At 37.9% G+C, this 20,024-nt stretch overlaps 1 protein-coding gene across 1 annotated transcript in view; it reads left to right on the forward strand.

The window, feature by feature from the left end:
• Positions 1–20,024, forward strand: part of PTPN13 (protein tyrosine phosphatase non-receptor type 13) — a gene marked incomplete at its 3' end in the record, with an annotated part of 193,595 nt that overhangs the window by 51,385 nt on the left and 122,186 nt on the right. The window contains 1 exon segment of the mRNA NM_174590.3: positions 261–380. Within this exon segment, the coding sequence (NP_777015.2) occupies positions 261–380 (120 nt within the window).

Raw genomic sequence — 20,024 nt, forward strand, 5'->3', positions numbered from 1 at the left:
CTATGGCCGTTCTCCAGGTCTATCTCTGAAGTTGACCGTGTTGGGCTAGGGCATATGGTTGTTGTGAGAGTTCTTTTTCTCTAAGTCCTTTCTGTCTACTACTTGAAGCTGTAGGACTATGTAGTGTATATATTGAAGGCCATATTGAGAACTTAGGTGGACAGGGACTTCATAGACTCATTGCCGATGGAGAACTTTCACTACTGCAAATGCAGTGAATTGGCTGACGTGTAGACCATCTGTTACCTTTTGTTTCGTAGGTAATATGCACGTGTCACTAGCTGAGGCCCTGGAAGTTCGGGGTGGACCACTGCAGGAGGAAGAAATATGGGCTGTATTAAATCAAAGTGCCGAAAGCCTCCAAGAACTATTCAGAAAAGGTAAGTGTGTGTGTGGGCGGGGGGGGGGGGGGGGGGTCGCAGAAAAGCAGCTACTGTGGCAGACTGTAGAAAGCAGTGCTTTCTTTTATCTCTCTTAGGACTGAAAAAGCTCAGATCTTCGCTGCTTTCACTGGAACATCTTATGTATGCTAAGCACTGAAAATATCATAGTGTTTAAAACTGAAAATCCTGCCTGTCTCTCTAGAACTTACAGTCCAGTGTGGAAAATACCTGTTAATAAAATACTTATATAAACAACTGTAAAAAAAATGCAATCATGACAAGGACTACCAGGGAGGGAAATCGGTTGACTATGAGAGCCCATAGTAGGAGGTTTTGACCTGGTGAATAGGAAGAAAAAGAAGACTTCCCTGTATAAATCACCCCTGAGCTTAGACCTGAAAAAAGAAAAGATAACCATGTAAGAGGGAGGAAAAAACATTCCTGGCAGAAAGAATTATATGTGCATCCCCAGAATAATGAAAATTGATTAACTAGTGTGGTGCTGCCTGATGAGGTGGTTACCTGGTGCAAATGGTTGTGTGACATTTTGAAACTAGAAAATTTACAGCGTGAGTCACCCTTTATTTGTTCAAAACCATTTGATATTGTGCTGAAAAGCTCCACACAAAGATGGTGTTTGCCATTCACACCTTATGTCCAACTCTAATTTAGAATAGTAGATAAAGAAACCAAACTTCATCTAAAGAAAGAATTCAACTTTAAAATTGATTTTAATTAATCTGAAGTCGAATGGTTCTATGAAGACCTACAAGACCTTCTAGAATTAACACCAAAAAATAGATGTTCTTTTCATTACATGGGACTGGAATGCAGAATTAGGAAGTCAAGAGATACCTGGAGTAACAGGCAACTTTAGCCTTGGAATATAAAATGAAGTGGGGCAAAGGCTAACAGAATTTTTCCAGGAGAACGCACTGGTCATAGCAAACACCCTCTTCCAACAACACAAGTTATGACTCTATACATGGACATCACCAGATGGTCAATACCAAAATCAGATTGATTATATTCTTTGCAGCTTAAGAGGGAAAAACTCTATACAGTCAGCAGAAACAAGCTTGGGAGCTGACTGTGGCTCAGATCATGAACTCCTTATTGCAAAATTTAGACTTAAATTGAAGGAAACAGGGAAAACCACTAAGCCATTCAGGTATGACCTAAATGAAATCCCTTACATTATACAGTGGAAGTGACAATTAAATTCAAGGGATTAGATCTGATAGAGTGCCTGAAGAACTATGGATGGAGGTTCATAACACTGTACAGGAGATGGTGATCAAAACCATCCCCAAGAAAAGGAAATGCGGAAAAGCAAAATGGTTGTCTGAGCAAGCCTTACAAATAGCTGAGAAAAAAGAGAAGCAAGAGCTAAAGGAAAAAAGTAAAGATTTACCCATCTGAGTGCAGAGTTCCAAAGGATAGCAAGGAGAGATAAGAAAGCCTTCCTAAGTGACCAGTGGAAAGAAATAGAGGAAAGCAATAGAATGGGAAAGACTAGAGATTTCTTCTAGAAAATTAAGGGAACATTTCATGCAAAGGTGGGCTCGATAAAGGACAGAAATGGTATGGACCTAACAGAAGCAGAAGATATTAAGAAGAACTGGCAAGAATACACAGAACTATATGAAAAATATCTCAATGAGCCAGATAACCAATATGGTGTGATCACTCACCTGGAACCAGACATCCTGGGATGCAAAGTCAAGTGGGCCTTAGGAAGCGTCACTGTGAGCAAAGCTAGTGGAGGTGATGGAATTCCAAATCCTAAAAGATGATGCTGTGAAAGTGCTGCACTCAATATGCCAGCAAATTTGGGAAATGCAGCAGTGGCCACAGGACTGGAAAAAGCTTTCATTCCAATCCCAAAGAAAGGCAATGCCAAAGAATGTTCAGACTACTGCATAATTACACTCGTCTCACAGGCTAGCAAAGTAATGCTCAAAATTCTCCAAGCTAGGCTTCAGCAGTGCATGAACCGAGAACTTCCAGATGTTCAAGCCAGACTTAGAAAAGGCAAAGGAACCAGAGATCAAGTTGCCAAAATCCATTGGATCATAGAAAAAGCAAGTGCATTCAAAAAAACATCTATTTCTGCTTCATTGACTGTGCCATACCCTTTTTTTGTGGACCACAACAAACTGTGGAAAATTCTTAAAGAGATGGAAATACCAGACCACCTGACCTGCCTCCTGAGAAATGTGTATGCAGGTCAAGAAGCAACAGTTAGAACTGGACATGGAACAACAAACTGGTTGCAAATTGAGAAAGAAGTATGTCAAGGCTGTATGTTGTCACCTTGCTTATTTAACTTACATGCAGAGTACATCATGTGAAATGCCAGGCTGGATGAAGCACAAGCTGGAATCAGGATTGCCAGGAGAAATATCAATAATCTGAGATATACAGATAACACCACCCTTATGGCAGAAAGTGAAGAGGAACTAAAGAGCCTATTCATGAAAGTGAATGGGGAGAGTGAAGAAGCTGGCTTAAAACTCAACATTCAAAAAGCAAAGATCATGGTATCTGGTCCCATCACTTGATGGTAAATAGATGGGGAAACAATGAAAACAACAACAGACTTTTTTTTCTTGGGCTCTAAAATCACTGCAGATGATGACTGCAGCCATGAAATTAAAAGACACTTGCTCCTTGAAAGAAAAGCTATGACCAACCTAGACAGCATATTAAAAAGCAGAGACATTACTTTGCCAACAAAGGTGTATATAGTCAAAGCTATGGTTTTTCCAGTAGTCATGTATGGATGTTAACGTTGGGCCATAAAGAAGGTTGAACGCCGAAGAATTGCTGCTTTTGAAATGTGGTGTTGGGGAAGACTCTTAAGAGTCCCTTGGACTGCAAGGAGATCCAACAAGTCAATGGTAAAGGAAATCAGTGCTGAATATTCATTGGAGGGACTGATACTGAAGCTGAAGCTCCAGTACTTTGGCCACCTGATGCGAAGAGCTGATTCACTGGAAAAGACCCTGATGCTGGGAAAAATTCAGGGCAGGATAAGAGGGTGATAGAGAATGAGATGGTTGGATGGCATACTAACTCGACGGACATGAGTAGGAGCAAGCTCCAGGGGATAGTGTAGGACAGGGAAGCTTGGCATCCTGCGGTCCATGGGGTAGCAAAGAGACACAACTGAGGGACTGAACAACAACAATTAAGCACAATAATCGTAACAGAAATAGGGGAGCGTTTGAGGATAGTCAAAGTTCTCGAAGTGGATCCCTGGACGGGTAACACCCGTGTCACCTGAAGCCTTGTTATATATGCAGATACTTAGGCTCACCCTAGACCCACTGAGAAGAAAATGGCAACCCACTCCAGTGTTCTTGCCTGGAAAACTCCGTGGACTGAGGAGACTGGTAGGCTATAGTCCATGGGGTCACAGGGTTGGAAACGGCTGAGCTACTTCACTTTCACTTTTAGACCCACTGAACAGGAAATCCTCTGTGTGGAGCCCAGCCTTTTGTGTTTCCGCAGATCTTTAGGGATGTTCTGATGCATGTTAAAGTTTGAGAGCCATTATACAGTTGAATTGCTGAAGACCAGGAGCCATGGGAACCTTTTGAAAGGTCTAGAGGTTAGGTGGCTGCTGACTGAGTAAAGAAAGTCAGGAGCACAGGGAAAGAGTGAGGGTAGATGGTGATACTTTGTTTTGCTGCTGTCTTTTTCCAATCCAGAGGCAGGAACTTAAAACAAGGTTAGGACCCATCCCATTTTTCTAGCCCCTGGAGTAGGAAATGGCAACTCACTCCAGTATTCTTGCCTGGAAAATTCAATGGGTAGACAGAGGAGCTTGGCAGGTTACAGTCCATGGGGTTTCAAAGAGTCAGACACAGCTGAGCGACTAAGCACAGAAGCACGATTCTTTTATAACCTAGATATTTGACAATCTTTGATTAGAGTTAGGATTCATTTAAAGGAAATTTATTCCTTTTATCTAACATGACTTACTTAGAACCTAGTTATTTTCAGTGGATCTTGTTTGCTTCATTGTAATTTTTCAGAGAATTTTCAGAAAAGTATTGGCCCTCTGGAGTACAGAGCAGGTAGCCGTGCTACAGAGGTGTTGTTGAAGGAAGGATATGTTGGTGGCATTACTCAGCTAATTACCAACAGTCCATTAATGTTGAAAAATCATCTCCTACTTGTGAGGTATTGTTTGGAAGATTCCAATAAATAGAAGGTGTGGCTTGCCCTTAAGGCATACGCACCAAATAGCCAGGTGCATGTGGAAAGTTTACTACTTCAAAACAGTGTGCCAGATGTGTGATAGAGACAGGAAGTACTAGGGATGTTCAGAGGAGGGAGAAATAATGCCTTTTTTCATTATGCTAATGGGGAGATCACTGCCCTGCCCATGACTCATAGAATATAAAGCGTCTCACACACTGTGAGTACCTAAGGGTTTCTTTCTTTCAAATTTTGCAACATTAATAGAGATTGAAAACTTCCCCAGTGGCTCAGACAGTAAAGAATCTGCCTGCGCTGCAAGAGCTCTGGGTTCGATCCCTGGTCGGGAAGATCCCCTGGAGGAGGGAATGGCTACCCGCTCCAGTATCCTTGCCTGGAGAACTCCATGGACAGAGGAGCCTGGTGGGCTACTGTCCTTAGGTTGCAGAGAGTCAGACACAACTCAGTGACTAACACTTGCACTTTCAATAGAGATCAAACATCTGAATATTAAGTCCTTGTCATTGAGATGCAGTTATTGCATAACATATTGGCCCATTACAATAAAGAGATTTATTGGATGTGTTCATAAAATTAATTGTGAGGCAGCTATATCTTAAACACTGCCCAGTGGGATCTGGTTATCATAAAGCCTTCCGTTGAACTCACAGAATAACATCAGTGATACAGAGAAATTGAATTTGTGTTCTTTGGCAGTCTGGAGATTACCAACTCTTATGATTGCTAGTTGGAGTTTTCTATTTATTTGGAGGAAACTCATGCTTATTTGATTTAGTTTAACCGAAATCTAAAGGTTTCCTAAATGGCTCTGTAGTTAAGAATCCACTTGCAATATAGGAGACGTGGGTTCAATCCCTGGATTGGAAAGATCTCCTGGAGTTGGAAATGGTAACCCACTCCAGCATTCTTGCCTGGAGAATCCCATGAACAGAGGAGCCTGACAGGCTACAGTCCATGAGGTCTCAAAGAGTTGGATACCGCTGAGCGACTGAACACAGCACATCTGAAATCTCTGGTTTTTCATTCCTTTTATTTGATAGCATTCTCTCTCTTTTTTTTTTTTTCTTTTTAGTAGTGTCTTTTTGCCACAAGTTCTTCTCCTAACTGTTTTAACAAACTGAAATAAAAATAACTATTTTCTTTGCTTATTTTGTGGATGAATGGTGTTTGTCTTGGTAGACACATTTATGAATAATACTGGGAACGTTATGGGGAACAAAGCAGGTAAAATACAATGGACTCCAAGAAATTTGTTTTTTTATAATGTGTTTTCCCCTCTAGATTTTCTTTGTCCTTTTGTGTCTGGTATATAATCTCTCAGTTCTTATGGATTTTTTTTTCCTTTATTTTCTTGAACTTGTATGTTGCTACTGTGTCTTTTTCAGTGCAAATTGACATTCCTATTAGTATAAATAAAGGCTGAAAATAAGCATTTCTACTGGGGGATTACTGAACAGAAGGTCAAGAAAATTATTTCTTCATGTTTTTAAGACTCCTAGTAATTTGAGTCCTTTTTAAAAACAAAATTGTTATGGTAAATATTTATAGAATAATGATATCTAAGCATGACCTTGTTGAGAGAGATCATATTCAGATGTGATTCCAAGCATCTTGATGATGGTGATGATGACAAGTGGTTCTCTTGTAAGAAGTTCCTTAGTGTCACTGTCTTGTGAATATTAAAACAAGATCAGTGTGATTACTTTTTAGAGTTTTTTGAGATTTTTGTCACAGCCTTGCCACATGGTCTATTTTTGTAATATCCTGTAGGATATTTGTGGGAATTTGAAAAGAATATGGTTTTTTTCTATTTATAAGGTATAACTTAAGCTTTTAGATGTTTGTGCTTTAAAATTTTTTTCTATATCCTTATTGCATGGCATTCTTGCTCTGTCAAATTCTTAGGGAAAGTTTAAACTTTTCACTATAAGGATGTTTTTGTCTGTCTTCTTACTTCATTTGTTTGTGCTGTTTTATGATACATATAATGGCTAATGACTAATTTAAATGGGCTGGATCTTTTTTCACTGTAAAATAAGCTTCCCCCCTCCCGTTTTTACTACTCATCGCCTAAAATCCTGTTCCTCTGCTCTTAATATTGTCACCTGTGTTTCCTTGCCATTTACCTAGTATGTTTTTTAATCCTTCCTTAATTTTCAAATAATTTGTATTGTAACTTAGATATCACTTGTAAATAATAAGATAGCTGAATTTTACCTTTTTGCCTCACTAATTTCTTTAATTAGGAAATTAAATGTGGCCATTGAAATAAAAGTTCTGGAGGAATTTCATAATCAGAGGTCCACTTGTATCATGACTTCTAATTATATATATATATTTCTCAGTTCATCTTATTAACTGATTGGGAAAGCTTATATCTGAAAATGTATACATATTTAAGATTTTAGCTTTTACATCAGGATGAACTCATGCAGGGGCTCATGATAATTAAGTTCTGGATAATTTTTTTAAAAAATGCTGTTCTCACATGAATTCTGGATAATCTTTAGAAATGAAATTATTCCTGTGTTGAAAGTTTTAGCTTGCAGTTACAAATTCTGATAAAGGTGACTTTATCCTTTTTTCTTTTATGAATCATCCATTCAATGTCATATCTAAGAAATGTTTGTCCAACTCAGAGTCACAGTTACTGTCTCCTATGGGCTTCCCTGGTGGCTCAGTGGTAAATAACTCATCTGCCAATGCAGGAGGCTCGGGTTTGATCCCTGGGTCGGGAAGATTCCTTGAGGAAGGAAATTGCAACCCTCTCCAGGTATAGCCTGGGAAATCCCATGGACAGAAGAGCCTGGAGGGCTGCAGTCCATGGGGTCACAATAGAGTCAGACACAACTTAGCAATTAAACAACAACATGCTTTCTTCTAGAACTTTTATACTTCTAAGAATCAAAATTTTTTTCTGCATCTATTGAAACATATGGCTTTGATTCTTTAGTGTGTAATAAATAAAAGCAAAAATAAGCAAAAGGGACCTAATCAAATACTCATAAGCTTTTGCAAAACAAGGAAAGTAATAAATAAAAGTAAAAAGACAACCTTTGGACTGAGAGAAAATATTTGCAAATGATGTGACTGACAAGAGCTTAATTTCCAAAATATACAAACAGCTTATACAACCTAATTAAAAAATGGCCAACCTAAATAGACATTTCTCCAAAAAAGACATTCAGTTCATTTGCCTCCTGAACATACCATATGATATCACTTATATATGGAACCTAAAATATGACACAGACTTGTCTATGAAACAGAAACAGATCCATAGACATAGAGAACAGACTTGTCGTTGCCAAAGAGGAGGAGGGTGGTGGAGGGGTTAAATGGGGAGTTTGGGACTAGCAGATGCAAACTGTTGTATATAGAATGGATACACAACAAGGTCTTACTGTGTAGCACAGGGAACTATATTCAATATCTTGTAATAAACCATAATGGAAAAGAATGTATACATATATATATATAATAATGAATCACTTTGTTATACCCCCAAAACTAACATACCATTGTAAATCAACTATATTTCAGTAAAAAATAGATAAAATAAAAATACTCTAAATTTGAAATTTAATCCCTCAGTTATGTTAGCCACATTTAAGTTCTTAAAAGCCATCTGTAGCTGTGCCTGCATGCTCAGTTGCTCACTCATGTCTGACTCTTTGCAACCCTATGGACTGTAGCCCACCAGGTTTCTCTGTCTATGGGATTTTTCCAGCAAGAATGATGAAATTGTTTCCTCCTCTAGGGGATATTCCCAACCCAGAGTTCAAATCCACCTCTCCTGCATAGTGGGTGGATTCTTTACCAATGAGCCAGCAGGACTTCCATTGAGCCCCCTAAGAGACCCAGGTTTGATCCCTGTGTTAGGAAGATCCCCTGGAGAAGGCAGTGGCTACCCACCCTGGTATTCTTGTGTGGGAAATTCCATGGACAGAAGAACCTGATGGGCTACAGTCCATGGGGTTGCAAAAGAGTTGAAGATGACGTAGTGACTGAACAACAACAGCAGTGATATGTGGCTATCAGTTCACTTCAGTTGCTCGGTCGTGTACTACTCTCTGCGACCCTGTGGCTAGTGGCTACTAAAATATGCAGTTAGAATTTAATGTCCTTCTAAACTGAGGTTCAGGAAAAGGGACTTCCCTAGTGGTCCAGTGGTTGAGAGTCAGGTCGGGGAACTCATGTGGCGTGAGTCCACATGCCACGACTACTGAGCCCTTGTGCTATAGCTAAGACCCAACGCAGCCAAATAAATAAAAAAATTTTTTAAACAGAAAAATGTCTCTCTTTTTTGTCCACATTTTCAGACAAAAACTCAAGTATATTTACCATCAACAAACCCTCACTGAGCAAATTGCTAAAAGATGTATTTCAGGATGTAAGAAATTTAATTCAGAAGGAAAAAGAAAGCTTCAAGAAGGAATGAAAGCAAATTAGTCAGCTTGATAATAAATCTAAATAAACATTGGCTATATGAAACATCCATAATGATGTCAAATTTAACACTATAAATAAAATAGTAGGACTTAGACTTGGATAGATGGTAGGAATAAAACAAGTTACAGGTTTGATTCTATTCATGAGAATGATTGGTTTCTTGACCTTAAAGTTTGTAATGGTAATCACAAAACAAAAATAGAGAAAATGTGGAACTTCCAACCTGGTGGAATCAAAGGAGAGTAAGTAACTCAATGCATGAAAAGGGAGACAAAGTAATGAGCTTCAAATTGGCTTACTGGTTGGTTTGTTTCTTTAAGCCTTTATAAGAAATATGGAAAGTTTTGTGGATTAAAAGCTTTTGAGTAAATCTTTATATAGTCTCTGCAGCTTTTAAAAGACCAAAGCCTAACTTGTCTGTCTATATTACATTCCTAATTATTTACAATCATAATTTTCTTGATTAACAGGGTTTACTAGTTGTCTTTGACATGCTATGTCTTGTCCTGCCTTCATAAAGCCAGAGTGAACAGGTTCTTCAAGTTAAATGTGTTTGAACCAGATACAATTACCCCGTATGTTCCCTGGAAACAAACTATAAAACCTGAAATTAATTTAGTACCTAGCACTCTTAAAATGAATAATGTGGGTTAACAAGTGTATAAGGCCCTCGTAGTAAAGCATCCCTCCTCCACAACTATTGTCAATACACTATGTTTTGATTTGAAATTCTTTTGGCTCTAGATGTGAAAAACAGGCCATTTTATAAACTTAAAGAATCATATATTTAGAGATGAAATCAGCCACAGGTCATGCTCTCTAGCCCCTTCTTTGCTGACAAATATATATTTACTATATGTTTTTTTTCAATTTAATACAACAATTTTTTAAGTCAGGTATAGTTGGCAGCATTATTCTTAATTGTACTGTCTAATGAATTTTATAAATGTACATAGTTGTATAACCACAGCCTCGATTGTTTCTAGCACCCCAGAAGGTTTCTATCCTGCTTCCTCTTAATCAATTCTTGGTTACGAATAGTAATCATGATTATGACATAAATAAGTTTTTAAAAATCTAATTTTAAGCATCCTATAAATAGAATCGTGCAGTGTGGACTCTCTTGTGTCTGACTTCTTTCACTCAACATTTTGACAAGAGATTTTTCCACATTATGTACTAAGCTTTTTAAGGAAAACATTTTACAATTCTCACATTTCTTTTGTCAAATATAGAAATTAGGGGGCTTTATGCTTGTATCATTTAGTGACAAGTAAAGATTTTTCTGTGTTGGGGTGATGTGTACCAGTCATGATTAACATTTTTATAAGAAATTCTAATATTTATTTTCAAAAAATGTTTACCAATTAAATAAGCCTCCTCCCTCCTTTTCCCTTGGAGAAGGAAAATTTCTTTCAAATAGGAGGGTGATCATCTAAAGAGCCACAGAGAATAGCATAGTGATCATAAAATATTTTTTATAAGTAGCTACAGATCATGCTTATATGGAATCATGTCACCATAAAGCCAGTTCGTCTCTGGAACACTATATATTTCCTTCCGCTGCAGACTGAAAATCTACGTAATCTTCATTGACCTTTTCATCTAGTTCAAAAAAAAAAATGACAGTCACCCTTGGAATTATTGGTTTTTCAGTCTTTGTATAAATTCCAAGTCCTTGAAACCTAAAGAGAAGTTGCTGAGTTCATCTTTTTTAAATTTTGTGTTCTTTTTCTCTCCTGGCTTTATGCAAATAGCAAGGGTGGAGGATCTTTAACCTGAAACTTTGTATTGGCTGGAAACCCCAAACATCTGCTGGGTAAAGGGCCTTTACTATATAACTTACATCTATTTGCTGATTTCTTCAGTTATAGTTTATTTTGTCTGGCAAAACACAGTGCAGCAGTTGTGTGATCGACAAAGGCTGTGGTGAAGTTTTTAGGTGGCAGCACAAACACCAGTGCTTTAAGCAGCTTAGCACTTAGTTCCAAGATTGCATAGACAAAATTGTTAAACTCACAATAAAAGTCAAGTTTTTAAATAGATTTTCCCATTCAGGATTAACATTTTTACAACTGTTGAATGGAATATTCAAATAAGATATGACTTGTGCGTTTTAAGAAAGAAACCACCTTCAAGCAAATGTGTCTCTTGGAAGTCTACAGCCTAAAATAACATAGACATAAGAAACAGTTTTGCTCTCAAAGTTTAAACTCTCCTTGGGGAAATAAAAATTGGTATTAATCCCAGGATCTTTTCCATGTACTGGTTGTGTGCTTAATACCACATTGACATTTCAGACAGGGTAGAAGAGATCAAAGTGGCTCACCCCAAGGCTTGAACAGATACAACGTAGATATTCACTGGCTGTAAGCAAGTATCAGAAAAGAAGCAAAGTGCATCGGAAGTTCATTTGTAGTTTGCTTTCCTTTGGGAACAAGATAGAAAAAAGTCAAAGATAATTTTATTAGCTGCATAAGGCAATTTATTTCTAAGTTCTCAGTCAATGACATCCTCAGTTCCGTGCCATTTATTCAGCTTCCTCCGTATAAATAGAGAAGAGCTATTTAAGTCTCACTTCTAGTCTAAAATTATTTCTGATAGTCATTCTGCCTTTCTAAATCAAAGTGACTTTATTATAATTTGATAAAAATAGTTACTTATAAAACTTTCTGGCTTACCATATCTCTTATTAAATGCCTCATTTGTGGCTTTATAAGTTAAAAAGAAATTTGAGCATTAAGGAAGGATATAAAGTCATACATATTCTATTTCATGATATCCTTAGTAATAGTTAATTGACATAGAAATGGAGCCATGTGCAAGGTCAAGTTGCAACTTACTTGAGCTATGATACCATTTTATTGACTCTAATAAGGGCATTGGTTCTTATTTGTCTGTTGGGTAGATTGATGTGCCCATCTGAATCCCCAGGAAGCTTTTGGAAAGTACTGTGTAGAATCCTGTGCCCAGTCTCCAGAATTCACACAAAAATCCTGTGTATTAGGAGAGAGAAGGCCTCTGTGCTTTCTCGGTTACCCCAAAGCCATCAAAATCAGAGACTTTGTGAATATTTGTCAAAAAAGCTGACACTTCCTTTCCTCACACTTGAAAATGTAACTGCAAGTAGTAAAGATTGGAGAATAAAAAGTAGATGCAGAGTTAGAGTTCTTGATGTTCAAAAGTTGAAAGAAAACTTTTCTTTATAATTGTCAAAATAATATTTATTTTTGTGATCTGCAAAATGTAAATTGTTAAGTTGTTGTCCGAGTGCAGGGCAGAAGGATGTTTTTAAGACTAGTGGTCTAGAGTTAGCATTGTAAACAAATTCATATTAAGTATTGCAGTTTCCTTATCATAATGTTATACTTGATTTTTTTGGAAATTCATATTTCCTGTTCTTAGGCCTCTTATATTCTAGAAGAAGTGTGTGAAACAGAGTTGCAAAAGCATTATGTTCAGTATTTTGGCATATAATTTTGAGGTGTGCAGTTTTTATTAGTGAGGATAAAAAAGATTGGTGAGAAAGGTGAATGCTGAAGAAAAATGAGAGGGAAAAGTTAGTATGTTAAAGAAACAATGTGGGCAATTTCTTCAGAATATGATAAGAATGCAGTAGAAAAATGTTTCTGCAGCTGTTTCCTTAATGCTGATCAGGTGGCCAAGGAGATTTGCTGAAAAGGAGGACAAATCCTTTGATACTTGCTGCCTTCTATTCATATTGTTCATTTAAGCCCTATTGCTTTTAATAATCATAACCAATTTAGTTTTACTAATATAGATTATATGTATATCTTATATATATGTGTGTATGTGTTGTTGTTCATTCACTAAGTTGTGTCCAACTCTTTGTGACCCCATGGACTGCAGCACACCAGGCTCCTCAGTCTTCCACTATCTCCAGGAATTTGTTCAAATCCATGTCCATAGAGTCGGTAATGCCATCCAACCATCTCATCTTCTGCCCCTCCTTCTCCTTTTGCCCTCAGTCTTTCCCAGCATCAAGGTATTTTCCAATGAGTCAACTCCACATCAGGTGGCCAAAGTAATCACAAAAGTGATTTTATATATACATATATATAAATCTTTTTTTTTAATTGGAATATAGTTAATTTAGTGTTATGTTGGTTTTTGGTGTACAGCAGAGTATTTTGGTTACACATATACATATATTCATTATCTTTTTAAGATTCTTTCCTCATATAGGTATCTCAGAATATTGAATAGAGCTCAGTATTCTGGCCTGGAGAATTCCATGGACTGTGTAGTCCATGGGGTCACAAAGAGTCAGATATAACTGAGCAACTTTCACTTCCACTTTTCCTGTGCTATAGAGTAGATTCTTGTACTATCTGTCTTTTATATAGTAGAATGTTTGTGTGTTCATCCCAGGCTTCTGATTTATCCCTCCCCCACCCGTGTGTCCCCTTTGGTGACCATAAGTTTATTTTTGATATCTCTGTTTCTGTTTCTTCTTTAAACAAATTAGATTCCACATATGAATGATATCATATGAGATATTGTCCTTCTCTATCTGACTTACTTCACTTAACGTGGCAATCTCTGGGTTCATTCTTACTGCTGCAAATGGCATTATTTCATTCTTTTTTATGGCCAAGTAATATTCCACTGTATATATGTACTACATCTTCTTTATCCATTTCTCTGTTGATGGACATTTAGATTGCTTCCATGCCCTGGCTATTGTAAATAGTGCTGCAGTGAGCATCAGGGTATATACATCCTTTCAAATTACAGTTTTCTCTGGATATATGCCCAGAAATGAAGTTGCTGGGTCATATGGTGAAACTCCAATACTTTGGCCACCAGATGCAAAGAGCTGATTCATTGAAAAGACCCTGATGGTGGGAAAGGTTGAAGGTAGAAGGAGAAGGGGACAACAGAGGATGAAATGGTTGAATGGCATCACTGACTCAATGGACATGAGTTTGAGTAAACTCCAGGAGTTGGTGATGGACAGGGAGGCCTGGAGTGCTGCAGTCCATGGGGGTCGCAAAGAGTCAGACATGACTGAGCAACCGAACTGAACTGATAGTAACTGTATTTTTAGTTTTTAAAGGAATTTCCATATTGTTCTCCACAGTGGCTCTGCCAATTTCCATTCCCTCCAACATTGCAGGAGGGATCCCTTTTCTCTACATCCTCTCCAGCATTTATTGTTTGTAGGTTTTTTTACGATGACCATTCTGACTGGTGTGAGGTGATAATCTCATTGCAGTTTCGATTTTCATTTCTGTAATAACTAGTGATGTTAAGCATCTTTTCATGTATTTTGTTGGCCATCTGAATGTTGTCTTTGGAGAAATGTCTATTTTAGGCCTTCCACGCATTTTTTGATTGGTTGCTTGTTTTTTTTTTTTTTTGACCTAGAACTGCATGGGCTGTTTGTATATTTTGTAAATTAATCACTTGTCTATTGCTTCGTTTGCAAATATTTTCTCCCATTCTGAGGGTTGCCTGTCTTTTTGTTTTGTTTATGGTTTCATTTGATGTGCAGAATCTTTTAAGTTTAATTAGATCCCATGTGCTTATTTTTGTTTTTTTTCCCATCACTTTAGGAAGTGGCTCAAAAAAGATATTGCTGCAATTTATGTCAAAGAGTGTTCTGCCTGTTTTCCTCTTACAGTTTCACAGTATCCAGCCTTACATTGAGGTCTTTGATCCATTTTAAGTTTATTTTTGTGTGCGTGGTGTTAGAGAGTGTTCTGATTTCGTTCTTTTTCATGTAATTACCCACTTATTGAATAGACTGTTTTTTCTCTATTGTGTACTTTTGCCTCTTGTTATAGGTCAATTGACCATAGATGCATGAGTTTATTTCTGGGCTTTCTATTCTGTTTCATTGATCTGCACTTTTATGTGCCAGTACCATAATGTTTGCATTGCTGTAGCTTTGTCGTGTAGTCTTAAGTCAGGGAGTCTGATTCCTCCAGCTCTGTTTTTGTTTCTCAGGGTTGCTTTGGCTCTTTGGGATCTTATATGTTTCCATATAAATTTTAGAATTTTTTGTTCTCATTATGTGAATTTTTTGTTCTCATTGTGTCATTGGTCATTTGATAGGGATTACATTGAATCTGTAGATTGCCTTGGATACTATAACCATTTTGACAATATTGATTCTTCCAATCCAAGAACAAGGTATATTCTTCCATCTGTGTTGTCTCCAATTTCTTTCATCAGCACCTTATAGTTTTTAGAGTAGAAGTCTTTTGTCTCTTTAGGGAGGGTTTATTCCTAGGTATTTTATTCTTTTTGATGCAGTGGTAAATGGGATTATGTCTTTAATTTCTTTTTCTTATCTTCTGATGTTAGTATATAAGAATATGAGCGATTTGTGTGTATTTTGTATCCTGAAATGTTGTTGAATTCATTGATGAGCTCTGATAGTTTCCTGGAACTATGTTTAGGTTTTTCTATGTATAATATCATGTCATCTGCAAACAATAACAGTTTTACTTCTTTTCCAATTTGGATTCCTTTTATTTCTTTTTCTTGTTTGATTGCTGTGGCTAGGACGTCCAAAACCATATTGAATAAAAGTGATGACAATGGACATCCTTGCCGTGTTCCTAATCTTAAAGGAAGATTTCTCAACAGCTTTTCACTGTTGAGAATGATGTTAGCTGTGGGTTTGTCATATGTGGCCTTTATTATGTTGAGGTTCGTGCATGCAAAGTCACTTCAGTTGTGTCCAACTCTTTGTGATTCTATGGACCATAGCCTGCCAGGCTCCTCTGTCCATGGGATTCTCCAGGCAAGAATACTGGAGTGGGTTGCCATTTCCTTCTCCAATTATGTTGAGATATGTTTCCTCTTCCCTGGTGGCTCAGATGGTAAAGCGTCTGTCTACAATGCGGGAGACCCGGGTTTGATACCTGGGTCAGGAAGATCCCCTGGAGAAGGAAATGGCAGCCCATTCCAGTACTATTGCCTGGAAAATCCCATGGACAGAGGAGCCTGGTAGGCTACAGTCCATGGGGTCGCAAAGAATCGGACAAGACTGAACGACTCCACTCCACTTAAGTTTCCTCTATTCCCACTTTCTGGAGAGATTTTATCTTAAATGGGTATTGAATTTTGTTAAAAACTTTCTGTATCTGTTGAGATGATCATATGGTTTTTTATTCTTCAGTTTGTTAATGTATTACACTGATTGATTCACAGATATTGAAGACTCTTTGCATACCTGCAGTTAATTGTATTTGATCATGGTGTACAATTTTTTTAACATGTTGTTGGGTTTGGTTTGCCAGTATTTTGTTGAATATTTTTGCATCTGTGTTCATCAGTGATACTGGCCTGTAGTTTTCTTTTTTGGTGGTATCTTTTTCTGATTTAGGTAACAGGGTGATGGTGGGCTTATAGAATGAGCTTGGGAGTCTTCCTCTGCAGTTTTTTGGAAGAGTTTCAGAAGTATAGATGTTAACTCTTCTTGAAATGTTTAATAGAATTTGCCTGTGATGTCCTCTTGTCCTGGACTTTTGCATTTTGGAAGTTTCTAATTGCTGTTTCAATTTCAGTACTTGTTACTGGTCTGTTCATTTTCTATTTCTTGCTGGTTCAGTCTTAGAAAGTTGTGTCTCTCTAAGAATTTGTTCATTTCTTTTTGGTCCACTTTATTGGACTAGTTGTTTATGATCCTTTGTATTTCTGTGGTATCAGTTGCAACTTCTTTTTCATACCTAATTTTATTTATTTGAATCCTCTCCCCTGTCCTTTTTTTTTTTTTTTTTGGTTCCAGTGAATCTTAAATGATTTAATCACAAAGCTTTACTACTAGTGAAAGTGAAGTTGCTAAATCGTGTCCGACTCTTTGCGTCCCCATGGACTGTAGCCTACCAGGCTTCTCCATCTATAGGATTTTCCAGGCAAGAATACTGGAGTGGGTTACCATTTCCTTCTCCAGGAGATCTTCCCGACTCAGGGATTGAACCTGGGTCTCCCACATCGTAGGCAGACGCTTCTGTCTGAGCCACCAGGAAAGTCCTAAAATATAGGGGATTTATTCTAAACTATGTATTTTTCTGTTTGTGCATTGTTACACCAGATCATTGACTTAACACTGTGTGTCTTTTTTTAATGCACATGTGAGCTGAGTTTATGAGTGAATTCTGTGTGATAGAATGACTTCATCAGATCCTTCAGAGTTTGAAACAGTGGACTCTGCATAGATTTTTGCCAAGTACTGTAATAGAACATGTGTGTGTGTGCTCAGTTGCTCAGTCATGTCTGACTCTGTGACCCCATGGACTGTCGCCTGCCAAGTTCCTCTGTCCATGGAATTTTTCAGGCAAGAATACTGGGACGGGTTGCCATTGGATCTTCCAGAGCCAAGGATCATACCTGCATCTCTTGTGTCCCCTGCATTGGCAGAGGACTTCTTTACTGCTGAGCAACCGGGAAAGCTCATAATATGTGCTTAAATAGACCAAAGGATTTTTCAGGTCAAAATGGTTTCATTGTTGTTCTGAGTTTTTAGATGATTTCCTGATACTTTGAGTTCTTTTGCCTTATCATGTTTGTTACCCAGTTACGATCATTTCTCTAATTTTATACTGTAATTGGAGGGCCAAAAAATGAAATGAAGTGGACAATCTAAAGGAAATGAGAAGATCCCTCAGTGCAGGGAAAATATGTAGATATGTCTTAGATTAAAGGCACATCAGAAAGAAGTGCTAAGATGTTTCTTTGCATATCAGATTTCTGCTTATTTCTAAGTTTGCCTCTAACTGCATAATATTTTGAGTAAGCAGCTTTTTCTGTGGAATGTTGGTGAAAGCCTTTAAATAGAATCGTTTGAGCACTGAAATCGGTTCACGTCAGGTTTACTCTTTCATAACAACAGCATTCTTGAGGACAGTCATCACACAACTAAAACATTAGGGAACACTAAATTACAAGCTTCTGGAATCCTGTTTTTAAATCTTCTTTTGTTAGCATTCTTTGAGGGATTTTGAATACATTTGCCTTAAATTCTTTCTCTGTTAGTTAGACAAGGAGGGTGAATTAGACAGATTTCAGCCAGGACTCTAAGTTTCCTCACACGAAGGTTTGCATAACCCTTTAAATTATTAAAAAATATATTTTGTGGTCTGTTTTCTAAAGAACGTGGTGCTTAAATGTTGTGTGTGTGTTTTGGGAATTTGACAACAGTGTAGTTTGTTGTCACAGCTGCTTCAACTTTATTACCAGACATTTAAAAGCTGCACTTGAGAGCAGTGATAATATTTGTGTCATTTCTTTGTATGTGTGTTTTTTAACAAGTAAAACTATGACCCACCTTGGTAATTGTGTTTCTCACTGTTCTCTACCATTCCTCTGCTCCAGGTTCTTGCTGTTCCTTGTACAAATTTAGTAATTTCCTGACCACATGCTTTTGCCTTGGCTGCCTCTTTTTGGAATCTCCCCCTTAGCCAAGGTCAAATCATACTCATTTTAAAGGCACATACAAAAAAAAATTAATTCTCTCTTCATTGTTACTTAAGTAATTTCCTCTAAATCCTCTTTTATATTCTTTTCTCCCTTCTAGATACCTTATACTTACTATCTTATTTTTATTTTTTTAATACATTTTATGTTTCCAATAACACTATGGACTCTGTCAGCAATGGATGTGAATTTGAGCAAACTCCGGAAGATGGTGGAGGACAGAGGAGCCTGGCATGCTGCAGTCTATGGGATCACAGTGTCGGACACAACTTAGTGACTAAACAACAACGACTATGAGCAAATGACTTGACGTTTTGCGAATATTATGTTTAGATATAAAAAGTGAAAGTGAAGTTGCTCAGTCATGTCCGACTCTTTGCGATCCCGTGGACTGTAGCCTAACAGGCTCCTCCATCCATGGGATTCTCCAAGCAAGAATCTGGAGATTCCACTGGATTCCACTGGAGAACCCACTGGAGTGGGTTGGCATTTCTTTCTCCAGGGGATCTTCGCAACCCAGGGATCGAACCCAAGTCTCCTACACTGCAGGCAGACGCTTTACCTTCTGAGCCATTTAGATATATAAACTACTTAAAATAATGGTATACTTTAGATGTTCAGTAAAAACTAACAAAAATTTATTGTTTAAAGCAAAAATTGAAAGATACATTTCTTGTCAGTGTAGTTTTTTTGACCTTCATTGTGCTGATAAGTGAATAAACAAACCTGTTAATTTCAAAGCTATAAGCAATTGTAGATAACTTTTACCTGCAGCAGTTTCTGTTGTGTGCCACCCTGTAAAGAAGAGGGTAGAATCAGTCTGTTGCCTGGGGCAGGGAGGAAGAGTGTGGTGGAGGTTTAGTCTCTAAGTCATGTCAAACTCTTTCAGTCCTATGGACTGTGACCCGCTAGTCTTGTCTCCACATGAAATTTCCCAGGCAAGAACTGGAGTGGGTTGCCACGCCCTCCTCCAGGTGGTCCTCCTGACCCAGGGATCAAACCCACGTCTCTTGCAGTGCAGGCAGTCTCCTACATTGTAGGTAGATTCTTTTACCACTGAGCCACCAGAGGTCTGAATGGATACCAATGCCAAGAATGGCGGGACAGGACAGAGCATTTAGACTTTAGGATGGCACTCCTCCTTCTGTATCAGCTGTGATCCCTGATAATTTATAAATTCAAATGGCAATAAGTATACCAGAAATCATAATTCTGTCCCCAGATAAGGCTAACAGGAACTGGCATGAGAGTTGGAATTTGTTCAACTCCCTTTCTTAGGTTCGGGATTGGATGCTGGGCCCCTTGATAGAAAGACTGTTAAATAAAAAATTAAAATGGTGAAGTGGAGCTTGACACTGATGCACAAAAGAATTGTAAGAGAGAGATTGTGATGCCATACTTGGTGTGGATGCCCCAGAAGAGAACAGCAAGCTGGAAGGAAAGACTGAGAAGGAGCAGCTGGTCTTAATGTTGGAGCAGCCCAACCACAATCCTTGTTCTTAATTTCTT

This window comes from Bos taurus, chromosome 6 (genome assembly GCF_002263795.3).
Source record: "Bos taurus isolate L1 Dominette 01449 registration number 42190680 breed Hereford chromosome 6, ARS-UCD2.0, whole genome shotgun sequence".
NCBI lineage: Eukaryota > Metazoa > Chordata > Mammalia > Artiodactyla > Bovidae > Bos > Bos taurus.